General features: G+C 38.9%; 1 protein-coding gene across 1 annotated transcript in view; it reads left to right on the plus strand.

The window, feature by feature from the left end:
• Positions 1 to 23,748, plus strand: part of CRYL1 (crystallin lambda 1) — a 60,557-nt gene extending 36,809 nt beyond the window's left edge. Inside the window, exons 4-8 of the mRNA XM_020802022.3 lie at positions 5,111 to 5,272; positions 7,246 to 7,440; positions 14,229 to 14,334; positions 16,879 to 16,985; positions 19,713 to 23,748. Coding sequence (XP_020657681.3) covers positions 5,111 to 5,272; positions 7,246 to 7,440; positions 14,229 to 14,334; positions 16,879 to 16,985; positions 19,713 to 19,832 — 690 coding nt within the window. The 3' untranslated portion in view covers positions 19,833 to 23,748. The remainder of the gene's footprint in view (positions 1 to 5,110; positions 5,273 to 7,245; positions 7,441 to 14,228; positions 14,335 to 16,878; positions 16,986 to 19,712) is intronic.
• Positions 23,749 to 24,425: the final 677 nt, after the last annotated feature.

Below are 24,425 nucleotides of genomic sequence, written 5' to 3' on the forward strand. Positions count from 1 at the left end.
TTTTTTTAAATGGATTGTTGTACCTTACACAGCATTGAATGCATTATTTTACTTTTTTGGTATTGTATTCATTGATGTATCGTATATTTACTGTTACCAATCTTAAATACTGTTTTTTTAAATCTTAAATACTGTGGGTTTTTTTAAATTCTGGTAAACTACTGTACCTTGGGTCCTTTTTAAGAAGAAAGGTTGGCTAAAGTATTTCAAATACTGTACTACTAATAAATAATATACAGTATAAGTAAAAAATGACAATGAACAACATTTACACACAAAGCTTGCAGCTTGTACACTTTTAATGTACAAAGAAAGGGCAAATTCTGGCCAGTAAGGAATCATTGTTCTTGAAAATCAACAAATTGGTGTGTCCTAATCAGACTTTTACAAGGGATGCTGTAACAAAGTTCAGTTAATGTGAAAGTCAAGAGTACAGCAACTGTATTCAGGCGTTAATGCTTTTCAAATAAAGGATTACTGTTTTTGTGCATATGAGAAGTGTGGTCTTACCAACCCAGGAATGGGCACAAGAATCTACTGTATCCTTTAACATTCACTCAGCTGGACTCTTATTGTGGTGAGCTGACTTTCAGTACCTGTGCCTTCTCAGTTTCATGTTTGGTCTTTTTCTCATGAGGAGCTAAATAGCTACACAGGCTTTGTAGTGTGGTAGTAAGTGATGAAACTCTGATTATGAGCTGTCTTGGAGCTTAATTTCCCTTCTGTTCTTCAGGGAGTCAGTCTCACTAACAAAGAAAATAAATCTGTGCATGACAAGGACAGAACTTCTAATGCATCAGTCCAACAAATTGAATACAATTGTGCTTCTATCAGAGAAGCCCTAGCAAATGGTCTATTTAGAGCTTTTGTGTAATCATGGTAGGTTTGAGTTTCCACCAGTGTTGAGCTTTACCTCTGTGATTATCATCTGATCTGAAAGAAAGCATTGGATTTCAGGTGGAGAGTCTCACAATACAGCTATTCAGGACTGCTCTTTTATTACTGTGAACAAGTATCTACAGAGTTCTCCTAGCCTTGTGACTTTGCGAAAGGAAAGTATTTAAAGGCAACCACCTTGCAGACAGAAGTGATCCCGGAATTACAAGCCAAGTATTGTTTTGTACCAACAGTACAGTTGGCTCTGTTGTTCTAAAATGGCTCTCTTATCAAGGCACATTGTCTGTTTTGTGACTTTTAAAAGTCAGTAAAATTCCATGCGGTGCAAATAAAATCTTTGGAGCATAAAATGTTTTCCACAAGTCCACTGATTTCTGAGTTAACTTTTAAAATTGGAAGTGTAAAGCTTCTCTTAAGAAAAGTCTGGCCTTATGAAATTGGTGTTTTGTTTTGTTCTGTTTTCTTGAATGAACAAATCGGAAACAAATCTGTATTTTCCAACTTTAATAGAAAATTCTTTTGTCTCATAAAAAATGGTTCAAAGGGTTGATAGCTGCTGTGGCCAGAAGCTCCAGTTCATGTTCCAGATCCTCCCCTTTCCTAGGAAAGGTGGATTTAGCAATGCCTTAATTACCTTAATTACCTCTTAGATTATTGTAACACACTCTGTATGAGGCTAACCTTGCCAAATTATCAGGACTACAGATTGCACAAAATAAGGATGTCAGGCTGGTGTGCTTTTTAGAGACCATACAGTAGTCTTGAACCAACTGTACTGGATAAATTCAAGCTGGTTTTGTTCTATAAAGTCCTAAATGGCTTACAAATATTGTACTGTACTTCATCTCCCAGATATTTTTCCCACGATAACAGACTCACTTTAGAAACTTCAAAGGTAAAATAGATTCTTTGCTCTTGGGGTCACCCAATTGCCTGGGGTAATTCACACACTATTGCAACTGATTACCAAGAAAAGCTTGTAGTGGTGAGTTCATCAAGGACTGTAAACAGCCAATCCAAGATTCATGTTACTCTACAATCTTCAGATATACTCTACTGCTGTTATTTTATGACAGAGATTCTCACATTCTTTACAGCACAAGCTTTAATGAAAGACCTGCATATCAAAGATGCTATTACTACAGTGTTTTGCTTTTATCTATAACGCTTGCACAGACTAACATGACTATCACTTCTGCAGCTAAATTACTTGTGTCTGGGATATCTTAAGATCAACTCTGAATCTGTACAAAATTTGAGTTCTTCACTGGAAGTCTTGGTGCATGTACCATCACTCCAGAGGACTACGTTTGTGAGCACATTAGATAGCACTTTCTGTAGCAGCACCTCATTTATGGAAATCTCTATCAGGAATTGGTTCCATCCCTGCTGAATTTCCAGTGGAGGACCAAAGTGTACTGACAGTGTAACCTTCCACTTTTAAAGTTATCTTCCAAAAAATGTAAATGTTTTAAAGTGAGTGTTTTAAAAAGGTTTCATTTTTGAAGTATTTTAAAATATTTTTTCTTGCATATCATTATGACACTCTTAGTGTGCAGAGAGGATTAATAAATAACTTTTAATGAATAAATAAATAAATAGAATTAGACACAATAAAAGAACAGTGCAATAATAGTAAGAGAAAGATGGCATCTTACGCAATTGGTAAGTAATATCAATAAAGAAAAATGGTTGATATTTGCATTCTGGATAGTTGTTACAGCAAATGAAAAAGTTGGTAGATATATTTCCAAAGAATCCTGTATCAATGTGAAAATATTGTCATTGGACCCATAACTTTTAATTTGGTATGCTAGCTTTTTGTTGTTGTTTAGTCGTTAAGTCGTGTTCGACTCTTCATGATCACATGGAGCACACCAGGCCCTCCTGTCTTCCACTGCCTCCCGGAGTTTGAACAAATACATGTTGGTAGCTTCGATGACACTGTCCAACCATCTTATCTTCTGTCCTTCCCTTCTCCTCTTGCCTTGACACTTTCCCAACATCAGCTTCTTTTCCAGGGAGTCTTCTCTTCTCATGAGATGGCCAAAGTATTGGAGCCTCAGCTTCAGGATCTGTCCTTCCAGTGAGCACTCAGGGATGATTTCCTTCAAAATGGATAGGTTTGTTCTCCTTGCAGTCCAGGGGACTCTCAAGAGTCTCCTCCAGCACCACAATTCAAAAGCATAAATTCTTTGGCAGTCAGCCTTCTTTATGGTCCAGCTCTCACTTCCATACATCACTACTGGAAAAACCATAGCTGTGATTATGCAGACTTTTGTCAGCAAGGTGATGACTTTGCTTTTTAAGATGCTGTCTAGAATTGACATAGCTTTCCTCCCAAGAAGCAGGCACCTTTTAATTTCGTAGCTGCTGTCACCATCTTCAGTGATCATGGAGCCCAAGAAAGTAAAATCTGTCACTGCCTCCATATCTTCCCCTTCTATTTACCAGGAGGTGATGGGACCAGTGACCATGATCTTAATTTTTTTGATATTGAGCTTCTGACCATTTTTGGCACTCTCCTCTTTCACCCTCATTAAGAGGTTCTTTAGTTCTTTAGTGTAGAGTCGCCTCTTGTGTTGTTGGAAAAGAGTGTTTGTGATGACCAGCTTGTTCTCTTGACAAAACTCGATTAGCCTTTGCCCTGCTTCGTTTTGAACTCCAAGGCCAGACTTACCTGTTGTTCTTTTTATCTCTCAATTCCCTACTTTAGCATTCCAGTCCCCTATAATGAGAAGAACATCTTTCTTTGGTGTCAGTTCTAGAAGGTGGTGTAAGTCTTCATAGAATTGGTTAATTTCAGCCTCTTCAGCATTGTTGGTTGGTGCATAAACGCGGATTACTGTGATGTTGAAAGGTCTGACTATGAGGGCTACTCCATTTCTTCTACAGGATTCTTGCCCACAGTAGTAGATATGATAATCGTCTGAATTGAATTCACCCATTCCCATCCATTTTAGTTCACTGACGCCCAGGATGTCAATGTTTATTCTTGCCATCTCCTGTTTGACTACATCTAGTTTACCATGGTTCTTAGATCTTACATTCCAGGTTCCTGTGCAGTATTTGTCTTTGCAGCATCGGATTTTCCTTTTACTACCATGCACGTCTGAAGCTGAGCGTCTTTTCGGCTTTGGCCCAACCACTTCATTAGCACTGGAGCTACTTGTACTTGTTCTCCACTCTTCCTCTGTAGCATGTTGGACACCTTCCAACCTGAGGGGCTCATCTTACAGCATCATATTTTGGCCTTTTGTTTCTGTTCAAGGAGTTTTCTTGGCAAAGGTACTGGAGTGGCTTGCCAGTTCCTTCTCCAGGTGTGCTAGCTTAGATGGTTGCATCTCAACGAGATGGTTCCAATCAGGCCGGGTGGCTGAGGGGCCTAATGTCAAGAGAGATCCAAAGGGAAAAAACTAAAAACAGGGCCTTCTCAGCAGCGGCCCCTTGTCTCTGGAACAATTTACCTGCAGAGATCTGCCTTCCCCCCTTGCTGAGGGCCTTTAAGACCAATTTGAAGACATGACTATAGCCTTCCCTACAGCCATCACCTAGCCTAATTTTCTTTCTTCTTCTTCTTTTTCCGTGTTGGATTCTGTTGTTAATTTGGGTTGCATCTTTAGTTTATTTATACTTCCTCAGTTTATTTTTTTATATTTTGTGTAAACTGCCCAAAGTAGACACATTCTAGACGGGCAGTATATACATTTAATAAATAAATTAATGAATGAATAAATAAATACATTGAGTTTTGACTTTTATTGAGTTCATTGGCTTATATTCAATCAATTAAGATGTCTCATATTGAGTCCATTACAGCAGATGGGACATTTTATATTTGATAGTTTCCTAAGAATCCTTGGCTTATACAATATTGAGTCCACTGAGGAGGGTTCTAAACATATGTATATATTTTATCTTATCTCTCTCTCTGGATTCTTGTTCTGTAATTTTTCTTCTTGAGAATGGCAACTCTCAAAATCTTGTACAGAGTGTCCAGGCAAGTTAAAATGATCTGAAACCAGTTTCTTTGTATTGCCATTTATGATGTCTGACTTGTGTCCATGAATTATTTTGCGCAGACTGTCCTGTTTGTACCAACGTTTTGTTTTCTTGTGTGAAAACAGTTTGTGGAGTTAATACATTTATGGTAATGCATACTACTTAAAATACCACCATCATACTGTAAGCACCTGATTATTCTGTTTTCTAGGAATGTACACCTGAGAACCTAGAACTGAAGAAGAAGATTTTTGGCCAGTTAGATCTTATTGCCAGCAATGATGTGATTCTAAGCAGTTCGACCTCCTGTCTTTTGCCTACAAAATTGTTCACTGGACTGAAACATGTCAAACAATGTATAGTGGCACATCCTGTAAGTATACCATGATATACAGTCGTGCCCCGCTCAACGATTACCCCGCATTAAGACGAATCCGCTTCACGACAACGTTTTTGCGATCGCAATTGCAATCGCAAAAGGATGTTTTAAATGGGGTATTTCCACTTTGCGAAGATCGGTTCCCTGCTTTGGGAACCAGTTCTTCGCATTATGACGATCAAAACAGCTGATAGTCGGGTTTTCAAAATGGCCAACAGGTGCTCAAAATGGCTCCCCACTATGCTTAGGGACGGATTCCTCACTATACAGGCACTGAAAATGGCCGCCGCATGGAGGATCTTCGCTGGCTGGTGAGTTTTTAGCCCATTGGAACGCATTAACCGGGTTTTAAAGCGTTTCAATGGGTTTTTTATTTTTGCTCTACAGCGATTTTGCTGGAACTAATTAACGTCGTTAAGCGAGGCACCACTGTATTTGTAATTGTTTGTATTGAAGCTTGTAATTGGGTAGGGAGGCAGAACCTGTGTGACTGAATTGGAATTCTGTGGCTAAAATCGAGTAGTAAATCACAACTAGAGTAGGCCCATAATCAGTGGGAATTTGGTGAGTCAGTTCCTCCATATGTTCCATTGATTCAATGAACCTAGTTAAGTTGTGACTTCTTACTGTATTTCAGCCCATGTATCGGCTTCAAGTGAAAGTAGTATCTCACATGAAGGCTGTATGGTTTTGTAAATTGCTTTTATAAATGAGATTGGAGAATATCTTAAAAGAATGCATGTAATGAATGAATGAATAAATGCAATAGAATTGTATATACTAGTTAACGTTTGAAAGTTTTTTATTAAGTAAAGTAAACCCACTGATGGCATTACATGTATAATGACAAATAATGACTTGGTCCAAGAACTTGTGAATTCCTTGAGAGATGCAGAAAGATGCCAACCGCTTTGCAGGAAACAGTAATTAAACCACACCTCATGTAACTCAATGTGGACCAAGAAGATTTAAACAGCATTAGGCTTGTTGCTAACAATCTCTTCCTGGGCAAGATGCTAGACCAAGTCACTGGCTAACTCCAGACTTTTCGATACCAGGACCTCTCTTGGAATTTACAAGATCGTAGACCAAGTCATTATAGCAATGCTTTGCCATCTACATTGGCTTGAGATTGATTTCAGGACCAGATTCAAAGTGCTGGTAAATTATCTTTTAAATCGTTAAATGATTTGGGTCCAGATTATCTGAAGGATTGTGTCCTCCTACATATACTTGCATGGACCTTTAGAACATCTTATGGCCTTATCCAAAAGGCCCTGTCAAGTGAGGTTTTTCAGGTGACACAGCTCTTTGAGTTGTAACACTGTGATTATGTAATGTCTTCTTGAAGTGGCTCACCTGGCATCCATGTTGTAGTCCTTGCGCCGGGTGCAATCCTTTTAATTTCCCCCAGTCATTTAATCTTAAAATCCTGTGTGAATTTTAAGTCTTATGTATATTGCTAGAGTTTAAAAAGTTAAGCTAATTTTGTGCTGCTCTGACTTGGTTTACCTTACATTTATGTGTCATTAACTCAGTTTTGACTTATGATGAGCCTTACCAGGGTTTCCTAGATGTAAAGTCATGTTTATTAGGCCCTTCTTCTAGTGATGTTGTAGGACTATACTGTCCGGGGCTAAAGATGCTAGCTGTTCTCCTGAGAAGCCCAGTGAGAAGTCAGATTCTTGATGCCTGGGTACTCCAAGTCATTGAATTTCCCAGCCAGGTTTACCTGAGATTGTTAGCTTTGTTTTGCATTATATTTAATGTTTTATTGGATTTCATGGCCTTGCATTTTCCCCCAATTTCAGGTCAATAGTGTAATGAGTGCTTAAATTGCTAAGTGGCATATAAATAGCATAAATAATAACTGAAAGTTTCCAGAGTACTAGTATTCAGCTATAATAATGTCTCCATTAATGTATGTATTTCTACATGATCTCTTACTCTTTCTGGTTTATGACTAGGTAAATCCACCATACTATGTGCCTCTGGTTGAACTGGTACCCCACCCAGAAACAGATCCTTCTACGTTGGATAAAACCTACGCTCTGATGAAGAAGATTGGACAAACACCCGTTAAACTGACGAAAGAGATTGATGGATTTGTGTTGAACCGGCTTCAGTATGCAATTATTAGTGAAGCATGGAGACTTGTTGGTGTAAGCATGAATTCAGATATCTTTTTTCTTTCCATGTGCTTTGAGTTCTGTGGAATACAGTGTTCCATTTAGGCTGCAGGGGATACACTGACAGTGCAAGTAATACATTATTCTGAGTTATGCCCCATTGAGTCCAGTGAGCAGGAGTGGGCAATGTGTAGTCCTGCAGATGCCTTCCTGTTCGATCATCCCACATCACAGTCCAGCAACATCTGGAGGGTCACATGTTGACCATTCCAACCTAGGAATAAATCTTATTGAACTAATTGGAACTCCTAGGACTCCCATGCATTAGCAAATACTGGTGGTATAAGAAAATAGCAGCCGGGTAGGTAGGGCTTGTTAGCCTAGGAAGGCAGCCCATCTAGGAGAAGGAAGACTCCTATTTCAAACCTCCACTGCCTTGTGGCTATATCCACTGATGGAAAAGGCTTCAGGAGTCAACCTTGAGGCAAAATCCGGAGTCGGAGTCCCAGAGGCAGTTCATGTCGTTCTGTCAACTCTTGCGACGTCGCTGGAACCATTTGTATTGGCTCTTGCCTTTCCATTGGACTATTTCAGCAATGTGGAGAGGGGGGATTTGCTGCTTAGGTAACAGCCTATCCTTCATATTATTTTACCCAGGCTTCATGCTCTGGAGAGGACATTCCAGCTTCGCATACAGTGTCGACGTCCTCCCTACAGAGCACGTTACCATAGTCTTTCGAGACTGAAGGGTGCCTATGAGGTAGAAAATAGCAATATGCACATTTTCTTGCAGAGATAGTTTATAGACCAAGACACCTTGGAATGATAGAAATTGCATCCTAGAACATCCAAGGTGTTCTAGGATGCAATTTCTATCATTCCAAGCTGGTAGCAGGCTATCAAGTTAGGATAAAACTATATTAAATACCAAAAAAAGGAAGCAAATTTGTACAGTAGGTAAGATGAGAAGGATTCCAAAACAATGCTGTTTTCATTCTAGCAAGAAAAACAAGGTGAAAAGGTCAGAAAGAGAAATACTGGCTTTCATGTTGTTTCCCTTCATTTCCTGATGCATTCAGAAAGATCTGGGCATACTTGTAACATTTGTGCTTTGTGAAACAATTATGAAAATAATCCTTTAAGCAGAAGTAACTTTAGCTGTTCAGAGTCCCGTCTCTCATGCTTTGATAATAATCAGATACAAGGGAATAAAGACAAATTTCTCATCTTTTTTTTTAAATTCTAGCTCTGTATTGTTAGTTATGAAATATATTTCCCACCACAAAAAGATGTCTCTCAGTCTTTTGATTGTCATTTTTCTGTAGAACTGCAGAAACAGCAAGGGAATCTGGATATCATAAGAACATAAGAAGAGCCCTGCTGGATCAGGCCAAGGGCCCATCTAGTCCAGCTTCCTGTATCTCACAGTGGCCCCACCAGATGCCTCTGGGAGCACACCAGACAACTAGATACCTGTCTCCTGATACCCCTCCCCTGCATCTGGCATTTTGAATTACCATCCTTTTAAACCTGGAGATTACTCGTACACATCCCCATCATGGCTTGTAACCTGCAGTGGACTTTTCCTCTAGGAAGAAGAACACCCTCTTTGAATTCTGTGGCTTTATGTATCAGGACACAATAAAAATCATCTGGTCCTTAACAGGTCTGAAAATATATTGTGACATGGTGCATTATGTCATGTGTTGTTCATCTGAGCTTGTATTTACCTAATTTTCAGGCCTGTTCAGGACCAGATGATTTTTATTATGTCCTGATACATAAAACTATAGAATTCAAAGAAGATGTACTTTCTTTTTCACTTGACTGTATATGATTCACACAATCATTGTTGGCATCTAGTCTGTGAGAAAGATGTATGGGCATGCCCTTCTTAGTTTTTATGTTCCTTAACAAGGAAGCTTATAAAACGTCAGATATTGTATGCAGAAAACGACCCAAAGGGAAGTTCATGCCTATAAAGCAATCCTTCTGAAGGAAGTGTACAGACTTTACAACAAAGTGCCTTTTGAACTTCAGCTTGAGAAGTAAAAGTACTATGACAAAAATCAGTTTTAAAGGAAGGGGTTTCATTTTCTTTGCAGAAATTTATGAAGATTCCTTAAGCAGATTTGTATATATGGTCTTTGGATTGGCAAGCTACTGAGGTGATATGAGGGCATAGAACAAGGTTGGCAGGATGGCGTGTTGTAAGATAATAGTATGCCTTTTTGGCATTCTTTTAATGTCAGGAAGGAAACTGAGTTGAAGATCAGTTTAACAAGCCAGGAAATGAATGTTTTCACTGATCTCAACATTCATGCTTTGAAAACATTAATTCCTTGGTAGACACTGGTCTTTGGCATTTCTTCCCTATCAGGAATAATCTGTTCAGGACAAATAGTTGCTTGTAGACTGCCACTCTATCTTTATGCCAATAGGTGAAACAGAATAACCCAAAAGATATGAAGAATGAATATTATGAAATGGAATCTTCACCTGTACTGTGATTAACCAGATTACAACTTTTTCCTACTACTATCCAGATGTCATTGGGTTGACTGCTAGTCGACCAGAGTTTGAATGCAAACTCCTCCAATGTGAACTTCCATGCCCCATTGTAGGCAGTGTCCAGATCCTTCTACAGTTGAATTTGACCTCTAACGCTTATTACTGCCATCAGTTCATTCCTTGCTAGTTTTTTGTCTCCTCAGTTGACTGAAAAATGTCGTGGATGAAGGGAGATGAAAGCCAGGGTCAAGGAGTGTGTTTTAGATAGAAGGAAGTCTTCTGTGTTTCAGTGGCCCAAATCATTATGTACACACTCAAAAGTGCCATTCGTTGCAAGGATATATGGAAATTAAACTGAACAAGAGCACCCAACTTTCATGTCTCTGGCAAGAAACTGAACTGATGGGGGATTTAACTAACTAACTAACTAACTAACTAACTAACTAACTAACTAACTAACTAACTAACTAACTAACTAACTAACTAACTAACTAACTAACTAACTAACTAACTAACTAACTAACTAACTAACTAACTAACTAACTAACTAACTAACCTGGCTGGATTAAAAAAACTTGCAATGGATGAACTCTTGCACAGGAATTTCAGTGTATTGAAAATCAGTAGGATTAGGGTTCATGGAGGGTTATATTCCTGTGTAATGTGTTTCCTGAGCCTATTGAGAATTCCAGTGTTTACTCCCCTAGCAGGTTAACCTACTGGTAATCAGAGTAGTCACCTCTGCTTCTCTGCATTATGGTTTTGCAATCATAATGACATGGGACTTTTTTGTCTCAATAAATTACATTGGTTGGAGATGAAAAGGTAGCTCTGTTGCCACCCTTTCTTCCTCTATTAAAACAAACAAATTGTAGGTAGCTGAAATGCAGGGAAGTGGCCACAGCTAATTGATGAGGTGCCAGTAATAAATCAGTCATGTGCCCAATCAAGCATCCACTTGCACACCAGCATTTTGTCACTCAGTAGCAATTAGCCATGAGGACTTCTGTGATTTCCCTTTCATGCATATTAATATCCAGTAGCTTGTTGTCCATTGATTTGTTCATTGTACTTGTCTATTGCTTTTCTGCCCAGCAGGGTTCCAAAAGCAATTTATACTAGAGTATATTAAAAGTATTTTTAAAATATATAAAATATTTGAGAAAAGATTAAAATCTTTCTTTAAAAGGTTATTACTCTCAGTTTACTTTGTAGCATGTGCCACATCCTCAGGTATTTCCATTAAATTGAAAGCAACACATTTTCTCTAGTGTTATATTGTCACCATGGACAACTTGTGATCCAAGCAGGGGAGGCACCACATCTCAAAATTTGGGAGTGAAGACATCCCACTCATGGAACACAGGCCACCTGTGATTTTCACTAGCATGACACTCTCACTAGTCCAATAAAATATTATGTCTATGTACAGTGGATGTTGGATACCCATGTAGAGCATAAATAGTTATGCTGTTGTTTATGCCCTTTTTTGTAAAGAAGGAGACTGGATGAATGTCATAGTCCTGGCAGTGTAAAACTGTAGAACTCAGGTTAATTTAATAGTAGAAACGGTGAAGGCATGTAGGGAAAAGGCATGTGACCCATCAGACTCTGCTTAGTATGTGGCAGTGTCAATTCACCACTTGGGGTTGAAATAGATATGCTAGCTGAATGGCCGGGGAACTTCTTTTTCCAGGGATAAATTGTGCAGTCATAAGCATCAAATGGAATAGGGCAAATTGCCAATTGAAATAACATAACTCGTAGGAATTTAACCAATAATTTCACTACTACAAATGACTACTATTTAAACTTGCAAAAATTGTTAATGAAGTGATCCTGAGAACAGATAGGTGTGAAAGTACACCAGACTGGTACAGGGTCCTCCCCCCAAATGGATCTGTGGTTGGGACTTTCAATGGTTGTTTGTTTTGACCTGAATTCTAGAAAATATTAAGGATGGCTCTGTTGCTGGAAAGTCACAGAGTGGCTGTGATGATAGAGCCAGCTCAATTATGCACTTCCTTTCTGGTTCATCTGACACTTCAGGAACATGTTTTCTGCTTTGGTTATTATGACTTGGCAATGCTAGCTGAACATGGGAAAAACTACAGAATTTGCTTAGCTTGCCTGTAGTCTGTAGCAGTTTACAGTACAATCTGAAGTAACTGCAGCTGAGGTTTGACTCATTGACTCATATACCCTTTAGTATATTCAGGGCTAACTATTACAGATAATAAGGCAGGTGCCCCAGGCTGCAGATGTTGGTGCAGCAGTGGAGCCCTGCAACCATTTCTTTGAGCCTTTCAGCCATTTCCTTCTGTTATTAAGTCCATTCTGTGCCACCATCAAAACCAACCAGGTGTTGAAATAAGATTCAACTGCCAGTCTAATCAGATGGGTGTCATGTTGTCTTTTGCCTTAAGCAGCATCTTATATATCACATAAACTCTTCGCTGTGACACAGTGGAGAGAACTTTCTTGGCTAAGCTTGTGCATTTTTATTGATTAAAAAATAAGATGAAAGTAGTTATACGAAGGCAGTGTTACGAAGAAACCTTACAGAAATGTGCGGTGATTTGTTGATAGACAAGATAGAGAACTTGCCCCAGCTTGTTTTTAGGGTGTGCTAGTTTACTTAGAAACGTACCCTGTAGTTGTAACTGAGCTTTGAACAGCACTTCATGACATGGAAGATCTGGGAGTTGCCTTGGGCATGTTGAGGCCATGCACGTTGCCTACATGATGCAACCAGTTTTTAACAGTGTAAGGCAGCTGTGTTGTATTCCGGTCATATTAATCTTTATATTTTACATCACACACAAACTTACAATATGAGAACTCCAATTTAAAATACTACTACAGAATGATTTTAAATGTAACGTGATCCTTTGAAGTCCTGATAAAAAGGTACATGTTTTGTGAGATGTGACAGAGGAGCTCAAACACTAAAATTATTCACTCGGTATTGCTGATGAGTGATGACTGACTTCTACCTATTGCATTTTTCCTAAGGAATGTGTCAAATTATGTCTTTTCTTCAGTAAAGGTCTTAATATTGTTGTGGTCCTTGTGGTTAATAATGTCTTGGCCTTGCATAAACTGGAAAACATTTGCCAGTAATGTTGCAAGACATGGAGAGATGCACCTTACGTCTTTACCCAGAGTTGCCTTCTCACTCTAGTCCTGCATTTACATCCAGTCTCTTGATATTCCTGTTTCTGTGTATCATTGTTGTCTCAAGTTCAATTTGTCTGTCATAAGAAAATTTTTAAAAATAGCCACCAAGATGTTTAGAAAAGGACAAAGGCAGGTTTTGAACCCTCAGAACTCTTAATCAGGCTGGGTGTTGCAAAACTTTAGTAGTAGGTAAGGGGAGAGAACCAGAAGAGTTGAAACCATCTGGCTTGGATGATTTTTTTCTGTTTCCCTCCCTATGTCCTGCATTTTGGAGTACACAGCCTGAAGAAAAGTTTTGAAGGACTCCATAAGCTTCCTTTTTGCCCTTTCTTTCTTAACATTTTTGTGATCTAATAAAAGTATTGCTGAACTCTGCTTTGTAATATGGCCATCTTATTGAACAAGTACAAACCCTTGGCTTTATCTTCTCTGGAAATCTTTTTCTTTCAAATATTTCTCCACAGTCAACTCACGTTGCATCCCTTTTACAACATTCCAGAAATGCAGTGCTGCTTCTCCTGTCTTTTCACCAAAAGCTTTGATCCATGCCCTGCCCTCTGTGGTCTTCCCTTGTCTTTCCTTGGTCTCCTCATGTCTATTCAATGCTCCACTGCAAAAAAAAACATTTCATCTCACGTGGCTTAGATCACGTGAAGTCCCTTCCTTAAACAATTACACAGATTTCTTAACCATGCTCACACCCAGTTTTTGTTCTTTGGTGTTATATCTCTAAAGCTCTCCATGAAGAGTGTGGTACAACTCCCTAGTTCCTGTGCCTCTCATAACTAAGCTTACATATGTGTAGCCGAAATCCATGTGGATTCTTCTATTTACTTTCAGGTCTTCTTCCCTCCTCCTCTTCCTCCTCCTCTGTTGTTTATCCTCTTCACTGTTATATTGCAGTCTCCTTTTCTCTTGTATACTGTTATGTGTCAAGCACACTGATGGCTATATGATTAATGATGATATTGAACATAATAGATATTTTAGCAACAGGGTTTTTTAAAAAAAAATATATTTTTACATTTTTGTTTTCATTACTTCTGCCCCAAATGGGTTGCACAGCAAACAAGAAAACAGGATTTGTGTAAAATAGTATTTCAATATTCATTAATATTCTTGCTGTGCAGGAAGGAATAATATCTCCTGTTGATCTAGACCTTGTGATGTCTGATGGCTTGGGAATGCGGTACGCTTTTATAGGGCCCCTGGAAACAATGCATCTGAATGCAGAAGGTATGTAACCTTTACTACCAGAAATGAAATATGGGTGTTCCCTGGATTCAGGACGTAATGTCATCAAGGATACCATTTAATCTTATAATGAGACTGGATTGGAGTTACAGGTCCTGTCCTTTGGGAGATTTTCTTCTATGGTTCTTAGAATTTCTGGAGATTTCTAAGAAATGTGCTATATGAATTACAATTGCGATTGCAGGCAATAGATTGCATTTCCTTAAGATACATTTAAGATATACCATGTTTAAGATATACTGTGAATATTTTGGCAAGACTGTACCTTTTTCAAATTATAAAATAATAGCTACTACTATTAGTAGTAGGAAAGAGTGGACATCTGCATCTACTTCAAGGGTTTCTTAGCTAGGGTATACCCACTATTTTTCTCTCTGTAGGACCTGCCCTGTACTTTGTGGGGTATCCCATTACCTTTGGTATTTGAGGGATTGATGCATGTAGGAGCTCCTCCCCAAAGATATTGCCTTGGGATGTAATCCTTTATCCCATGGAGGGGCAGCATCCCCTGCAATAGTATATGCTGGGACAATGTGCTGCAGCAGCAGTGGCAAAACACGGTTTAACAAAACCAAAAGAGCTTCAGTTAAAAACAAGATGGATAAGGAGCATGCACCCTCTTTTAAGCCAAATTGTACTGCTGGGATCATGATCTTGCTTAAAAACAAAGGTGCACTGTCCTTGCTCACCATGTTTTAAAATCAAGGCTGGTCAAGAAATTAGGGAGCATAGCCACATTGGGGGCAGAGTTCACGATTGTAGGTTCAGTGAGGAGTAGTGTAACCTGCCACTGCTGGAAGATGCCCAGATCTCTCTGCACGTTTAACTAAAACTGGGTCCCATTGAACTCGTGGGGCTTCAGAAAGAATGCATGGGAGCTTACTGTAAGAGTCTTTGCTCTGCCCATACAGTCAATGAGAAGAGAGTTGAACGTAGGGCTCTGTGCCACAGCCTTCTGATTTGAGTACAAATGCTAACAGCAAGTCAGTGAGAACACAGAGAGAGAAAGAAACATGAGAACTAAATGCTGACAGACAGAAAGGAAGCCCTCAACATTTTTTAACAAGAGAAGTACTGTAAGGCAATCCAAATGACTTAAATATGATAATGGTGGATGTTGATTTGGGAACCAGAAAGTTCTTATCCCAAGGCTAGACATTTTAAATTTTTGGCATAAAGCACAAGAAAATAAATGCTATCAGAGATCCCTGTAGTATAGTGCTACTGGAACTATTCTCTCATTTAACTATCATAGTATAATCTTAATACAAAATTCTTCCTGTGTGTGTGCCTAATCTTTTGAGATTCCACATTACACAGTAAGATTATATGCTTGTTTTCAACCATTCTGAATTAATGGAAGGTCGTAAAAACCTAGCCACTAACAAAAGAGAGGAAAAAAGCAAGAAAATGAACTGGATAGGTATGTTTCCAATAAATTCTTAAATATCTTCACTGGAAAAAATACTATAGTTTTAAGAACTGTTTATGCCATCTGGACCTTTTAGTGTTGATTCACAGTTCATATTGCCAATGCAATAAATGTCACTAAAAGTTCAGCAAAAAGGTTTTTTTTACTCTTCTTTTCCTAATTAAAAAAAAGTTGACAACCTGAACATGGGTCTTACATTAGCTATATATGTCAGTAGGCTCATAATGTTTACTATTCTGTATGGAATTCAGAATTCCATCAGAATTGGAAGTAACATGTCACAAGTAACAATGTTACCTGTAACATAAAGGTATTCGTTATATCAGTGGTTCCCAATCTTCTTCTTGGACTGAAACTCCCAGAAACCTCAGACACAGAGCTAGTGTCAAAGGCTTCTGCGAGTTGCACTTCAAGAACATCTGGATTACCCAGTGTTACCCAGTGCATTTTTGTTTTACAAAAATATTTTTAAAAACCTAAAACATAACATACTAGTAGTGTGCTAGTGCTCTCAGCAGTGAGTAATAAGCAAAGTCAACACATTCCTTTAACAACCACTTGAACAAGTATTTCAGTTTCCCAGAGTAATGATTTGTTGTGGAATTCAGATCAAGCTAGACATACAAAACAGGCATTTTTGTATTATCACCTGAAGAGTTGTAAAATGTATCCAAGTTTCAGCCACTTGCCAGGTTATCAGGTTTTGGGGAGATCAAAAAATATACCAATCAATGTATTTTACCACTAAGGCACTTTTTAATTACAATCAATGTAATGTACTGGGATCAAAAAGAAGTTCCATACTGTTCTTCAGTGAACTCGGATGCTGAGAACCACACCTTGCGTACTCTGGCTGCTGGTTGTTTGTCCCAATTCAGAGGGGTCACCAAAATTCTCATTGGATTCTAGAAATATGAGATGCGTAAAGGCAAAAGCTCAAATCCTAACCAAAAATCTAGGCTTAACCCTGCAACTGACATAACAAATGGATTGTTATTTTTAATTCCGAAATTCGAGAAATCTTACAATTTTGTGGCTTATGTAGGATTTTCTGTTTGGGAATAACAAACAAGAAGTTTCTATTTCTATTTCAGGAATGCTGAACTATTGTGACAGATATCGTGAAGGCATGATACGTGTCTTGAAAAGCTTTGGGCCAATACCAGATTTTGCAGGAGCAACAGAACAAAAGATTAATCAGGTACATTTTCCAACTGGAGTAACAGGACATGAGATTGATTAGAGAAAGCCCATTGGCTGCATTGAGCATCCTAATAATTGTAGAGATACTGTTTAGATACATTTCCAGTGTGAGAATCTTAATGTCTATCTCTCTTTTTTGAAAATGTAATAAGTAATGAATTTTATTATAGATCTGTGGGTATTAAGATCAGTACAGTCAATCTAGACCTGGTTTTAATGAGCTGTCAGAGCACTTGCTTCTGGCTGCTGTCACTTTGAGTGGCATCTGTTTGATGTGGTGTACAAAACACATTGTGCATATGATAGCTATCAGTACCTGCCCCATTCACTATGTCATTACATTTGCCACATGTGGACATTAAGAGCAAGGAAACACACCTTTCTTTAAAAACCATGCTAATTTGATTTTGGTTTCACTTGTTAAAACAATTTAAGTAGCATTGCCCATGCCTGAAGGGTCTAACAATGTTTTAGTTTCAAAGGATATATGTATATGGCTAGAAGGTTCAGCTTAAGTATATTTCAGTCATCTCACTAATTTATGAGGCATCTGGTTGTCATCCCATAGCCCAAACTCTCTTCTATACTTGTCAGAAATGCTTAAATAGTATAAATGTGAACCTGTTAGTTATATCAAAACACTTCAAAATTTCCATTCTAGGATAATCTTAATGTTCACCATTGTGTTCCTTCAGAATGCATAAGCTTCTGAGAACACTGTCTCGCAGTTCTTATCTTACCAGCATCATTGTCTCTAAACCTTCAAGGTCTGCTGTTGTCTCTCAGTACAAAAACAATAGCTTAATGCCTTAGCTGTATGTCATTCTGTAATTTACCTGCTTCTCTTACAAAGCGACATCTAATCAGAATCTGATTTATAATGTCTACAAGAAGGCAGAGAGGGAGGGAGAGAAATCAAAACTTCAGATGCTCAACAGGTACTTAACTGGCTGAAAGCCTAAAAACATTATCCCATTTCCTAGCATCAAAAGACTAGTAGGAACTGGTACTGCTCTAGACCACTTGAACAGTGGGAAAAAATAAACTATGGCTGCAAAGATAGTTAAAGAAGCAAAAGGAAATTCCTGTTTGCACACATGGCAAGCTTGTAAACAAAGTACACGATTGCATATAATTCTTAGGACCTTGTTTGTATATTTTAAAAGCCACCTCAGAGCTTATCTGAAGTGTTGATTACAGATGGGGTATTCGAGATGGGGGTATTCGTATTCGTATACGAATACCCCTGCACAGGTGGACGTAACGTGGGTTGAGCACCCTGGGGCCAGACTGTCCACTCACATTCTGCTGTTGCTGCGGTCTGCGCGCTCCCTTCCTATCGCCCCGGAAGCTTGCGGTCTGTGAGCCACTCTTTGACCTTGAAGCAAGGCTCATCCTCCTGCCAGGAGTGGTTTCGCAGACTGTGAGCTCTGGAGCAATAGGAAGGGAGCACGGAGCCCTCAGCAACAGCAGAAGGTGAGTGGACATTCTGGCCCCAGGGGGCTGGACCCTCGTTATGTCCACCGGTGCGGGGGTACTCATATATGAATACCCCCATCTCTAGTGTAGATGTTTCTCTCTACGAGTCCCTTGACCAAAAAAAAAGAGGTCAAAATGATTCTCTCTCTCTCTCTCTCTCTCTCTCTCTCTCTCTCTCTCTCTCTCTCTCTCTCTCTCTCTCTCTCTCTCTCACACACACACACACACACACACACACACACACACACACACACACACACACACACACACACACACACACACACACGGCAGTTAGCCGCCACCAAGCTAACCACAACAGTGGATTAAAAGACAGATGACACAGTTAAGAAAGATGGGGAGGGTATTGATAAAACGAACCAAGCACATTAAAACACACATCAGTATAGAAGATTTTTTAAAATGTGTGCAAAAGATGGGTGTCTACAAAAGAAGGGATGTTGGGCTACAGATATAATAGAAATTGTCCTGTATGCATAGTTTTGAATGGTGGAGGGAGGGATGGAGAATCGTCATAAGCTGTGAGCTGTGAACCAACTGTATGCGCACAAACCTTTGCCTCTGCAAATAAAATCCTGCTTCCCCTTTTGTTTTCAAGAAAGACGTGCAAAGCATGTCAGTACTGTATTCTAAAATTTCAACTGAGCCAACTATATCCAATACATGTTTGGGGTTTATTTTTCTTTCTTTCTTTCTTTCTTTCTTTCTTTCTTTCTTTCTTTCTTTCTTTCTTTCTTTCTTTCTTTCTTTCTTTCTTTCTTTCTTTCTTTCTTTTAACCTGTAGACAGGCAGTATAAAAATTGCATTTTTCAGGTCTCCTCATTTTAAACAAGTTGTTGAGACATGCACAGAAATAACAGAATAGTATTCAGTGGAAGGAAAAATGTGGAGATTGGACCAAATAGAATGACAGTTGCATATTAACACCTGTTAACTTATCCAAGGTTGGCAAAAGTACAGGATAATTTAACACAAAAAGCAAGCCCTATGAAGTGGGGGCAGGGAAATCAGCAACAAAAGAATACCCCCCCCCAAAAAAACTAAGCATATTGAGAAGCCAAGAAAATAAAATAACAACTGGAAAAGAAAATGGAACATGGAGGTAGGAGGCAGGAAGTGAAGTGTGTTTGGAGAGTGTTGAGAATCCTAAACTGGAGTCCTCCTTTAATAGAAGAGGATATTGTAGTTTTTTTATTTGTGACTTACAATGCTTTTTCCTCTGTTTCAGGCAATGTGTAAAGAAACCCCAGCTGACCCAGAGCATCTAAATGCCAGGAGACACTGGCGAGATGATTGTCTTGTGCGTCTGGCCAAGCTGAAAAAGGAAATCAAGTCTGATGGCATGTGAATTATCTTTTAAGTTAAAAGGCAGTGGCCATCAGGATGGCTTTCAGGTGGATGCATTCTTTCTTTAGGCAAATGTTAAATTGTGAGAGACATGATTACAAATGCAATAAGTCTTGTTGATCTGCATAGACATAGTTAATTAAGGCTGAGATATTTTGCTCTACATATCGTCAGAAAGTAGTTCACATAGGATGTTTAAAGGCATAATATTAAATTACTTGGACACATACATGGATTTCTTGAGGAACACAGATAGAGATAATACAGTATGTGATTTCAAATTCTGCTTCAGTGCCTTGAACAATTGGATTTAACATTTAATAAGTTTTTTTATAAAGTGTCCTATGGTTCATAGGATGAAACAGGATACTTCATAGACCCTGCTATCCAAGCATCCCTGAGTAGAAGTAATTTCACTAAGTTGAGTCCTTGGACACAGCTACCTGTCAACATCATCTTAAGTTAACAGACAGCAATGATATTTATTTCAAATTAAGCTTTGTGTGGGTTTCCTTTGTCATTCATTTAGGCCACACAATTTCTGTATTTACAGAGAAACAAGATAAGGCCAGGAAAGAAAGATGGCTGTTCCTTGTGGACTGAGTTCTGGCAAGTCATCCGAGGGACACATCGGCCAATTTTCCCAATGGTCCCTTCTCACCTTTCTGTATACACCCAAGGAAATAAATACTGCTTAGAAATAAGCAAGGAATTAGGGATAGAAAGAGGAGGCAAAGGACTGTCTTCATCCTTGTACTTCCTATTCCCCTTTTTATTTTTAATTAGTACTGTACTTTGGCAACAGGGTGATGAATTAGGTATAGTGAAAATTTCTTCTGACCTCCTTCCCTCCCTCTTCCCTCAAAGGCAGCAGAACCATTTCTTCATCCCCAAACAACCACAGAGAAAAGCTTCAGGGAAATACATGAAAGGAGCACACTGCCTGTGAGCCAAATTTCAATCAAATCATATTTCAGGGAGTAAGGAAGAAACCTAGGGAGAAAGGTGCCATACTCTGTGAGCATTTTTAAGAATCTGAGAACCATTCTTGAGTCTGCAGGCCTGGCAATATCTCTTATTTACTGAGATGAAATAAAGTGTTTCTTAGCACCAGGGCACATTCCCAAGCATAATAAGGAAAGCATAAATGGGAGTATTGCATCTTCTTCAAGGATGATGGACATGACACCATCTCATTTTATAAACAGGTTTTATTGTGCCCTGTAATGTGAGAGTTGTTTTACGTAATAAAAAATGTGTACTTTCAAGTCAATTCTGACTCATAGAGGCCCTTTGCAGAGGGTTTTCTAGCAGAGAGTACTCAGAAGTGGCTCACCATTCCTTTCTTCTGGGGGCATTTCTGGGACTGTACAGCTTGCCCAGGGCCACACCGGGAATTGAACTCCCAATATATGACTCCACAGACAGATAGCTGTCTCACTGAGCTATCCAGTTAGCTGTTTTACATAAGGGACCACAGAAATGGACAATCTGTTTTTAAAAATGCCATGAAAATATGTGCCAATGTTCAAGTACCAACAGCTACGGGTACCAACCAGCGTTTTTACTGCATTTTTAAATCAGATTTCCCATGCCTGTAGGTCCTACAGTATAAGTAAAAACAGTTCTCCTTGCCAATCATCCTGATGTCAGATTTAAAAGATTTTATGAGGGGAGGGACTGACCTTGTTTTAACCATGATTGACTAATAGCAATTTTCTTGGTGAGATCAGCATGTCTGAAAACTTCAGCCTGAGAAACAACTTGTAGAAGTAATTTTTGTAGATCATGCATAGGGGAATGATCAGAATTTGCTGTTCCAAAGTTTACAGAGCTAGGGAGTTAATTTGATACCCCTGCAGACTTTTGGCTACATTATACAGTGGTACCTCACTAGACGACGACCTTGCAAAACGACGAATCCGCATGACGATGAGGTTTTGTGATCACTATAGCAATTCACAAAACAGTGATTCCAATTTTTGCTGGACAATTATTTGGTCCGTGCTTCGTGGACCTTTTTTTGGAAGACGACGATTTTTACAGGTGATCGGCGGCTTTGCAAAATGGCTTCCCTATGTTTTTGGGACCAATGCTTCGCAGGACAGCCATTTTAACAGCTGATCGGCACTTCGCAAAATGGCTGCCTTATGGCCGATCTTCGCAAAATGACGACGATTTTTCCCCATTGGAACGTATTAAACGGGTTTCAATGCATTCCACTGGGGAAACGGTTTTCGCAAGACGATGATTTCGCTAAGCAGCAATTTCTATGGAACGGATTATCATTGTCATGCGGGGAACCACTGTAATTGTACAACCTGGGGAAATCTGTGTTTTCCTTCATGTTTTGAACTTCCTATTTAGGACTGGTCCTACCATTAGTCTGGATGAGTTGGCTTCCTCAGACAGTGAGACATTAAGAGCACCAAAGTGTGCCACTCCCTGCATGGAAAAGGGCCACTGCTGTCATTTCCTCTCTTCTTAGCCTCCTTCCCTCTCTTCCTTTGCTATGACAACCTCTTCCTATCTTTCCCTTCTGCCCCCATTCTTAAACCCACTTGTATGTTCCAGTGGTAGCCATGGTGGTTCTCTCTTCAACCTCTGGGCTTCTTTTGCTGTTCCAATCACCTCCTCCCTCCCCTCCTCTTATATGGTTAGTTGGCTGAACAACAGCAACATCCATGAAAAGTAGCCAGCAGGGAGTGAAGATGATGTAAAGCTTGGTGTTGTACATGGGATGGAGTTGCAGAGTTGGAGATGGTGGCAGGAGAGCTTTGGCTACTGCCACTCCAACAACAGGTTGGCTGAAGAGAATTACAAACACTGGGGAGACCCTGTTCCATGTCCCTCCTCCATCTGAAATGAGACCGATTGCTACCAGGGGGATATACCTTCTTAGCCAAGTTGTGTACACTAGGGAATTACTTCTCTTGGAAGTCAAGGCAATTCTCTGGACATTTTATAAATTGGTGCAGAAAGTTGTGTTTAGATAGGACCTCTTTTTGAATTTATTATGACAGCTCTGTATAATTGTTCATATTTGACTGCTTCTGGTGGTGTATTTTGTACTGCTTTTTATCATGTTAATTTTTAAAATTACTAATGTCTGCATGGTATTCTCAAGAAAGCTGGGATGTAAAGCACAATATACATGTATATATCCCTGTAATACATTTTTAAAAAGAAGTGCTTGCATGTTGGATGTTGAATACTATGGGCTGAAATTCGGTTGTCTTGCTGCCAGATGCCAAGCCAGAGCAGGAATGTTTCTGAAATTGGGATGCACAGTGATGTGTTAAATAATTTGCATGCATAGCATGCATCTTTACAAAACAGTACCTCTGTTCATGTATATTAAAATGATAAGTACATTTAGAATAAAGGAAGAGGGAAGCAGCCCCACTTTTTGTCCTCAGTTGGAAAAAAGAACTTACAGTAACTCAAATGGTTGGATTTTATTTTTATAGTAGACGCTCCCTTAAAAGAAAAAGGACATTAGTAAATGTAAGTGAAGGAGAACTTCCATTCCATATTTATTTCTTATGTGCTTCATAGTAGACTTAAAATACTCCTCTGAGAATAATTAGTATAAAATTAATTTTCTTTAAACTCAAACGTGTCATTTATTTTAACTTTTTTGTTTGCCTTTGCTATGAAACTATTAAAATTCTCTTATATTATGCTTGCTAGACAATAAACATATTAATAAAATCTTTGTTATATGTTTGTGTGACATTTTGATTCCAGTGCTTAAATTTAAACTTCAGATATTCTACGTGGAATTCAGACATTACAATTTATTTTTGCAGTTATGACCTACTGATATCTGTGTGAAATGGCACTGTCTGAAAGGGCATTTTGCATAACTATTCTGATGCCAAAGTGGTTTTGGCAGTAAAGATTTTTGCACCCAATTGCAAATGTATCTCAAGTTATTTACTTGCTATTCTATTTATTTACTACATTTTTATCCCACTCTTTCACTGAAAAGCAGTACTGCCCGTTAATACATTTAAAAGAAATCAAACAATAAAGCAATTAAAGGCACCATAATCAAAACCATTGAAACACTCACTGTAAGTGAATAAACACCAAAGCAAACTAATTCTGTAATCACAATTATACGTCCAATATTCCTTGATCAGAGAGCATTGCTGAGTTGCCATGTTCATAAAAACAAATCAGGTATCAGGATGCTGTATAACATGGCACACACTCAAAAACTTCATATGTCATATATAACAGAATTGTCAGCTGTTTGGGTTTTGTGTGTGTGTGTGTGTGTGTCTTGGATCTGACGCATCTGTTTGGGCTGCACATATCAATGCCAAAAGCAAAATATAATATTGCCTTATTCCTGGACTATATAGCTCAAGTCTCTGAGACTAAACAGAGCTTCTTTCTCATAACAGAGCTCAAAACATTACTTATGAAAAGTAATTCATTAGTAATTCACAGAGCATGGACTGAGTTCTTACTCCAGTCCTCTGAAGATGCCGGCCACAGAGACTGGCGAAACGTCAGGAAGAACAACCTTCTGAATATGGCCAAAGAGCCCGAAAAACCCACAACAACCATCAGATCCTGGCTG

This window comes from Pogona vitticeps, chromosome 3 (genome assembly GCF_051106095.1).
Source record: "Pogona vitticeps strain Pit_001003342236 chromosome 3, PviZW2.1, whole genome shotgun sequence".
Classification (NCBI taxonomy): Eukaryota; Metazoa; Chordata; class Lepidosauria; order Squamata; family Agamidae; genus Pogona; species Pogona vitticeps.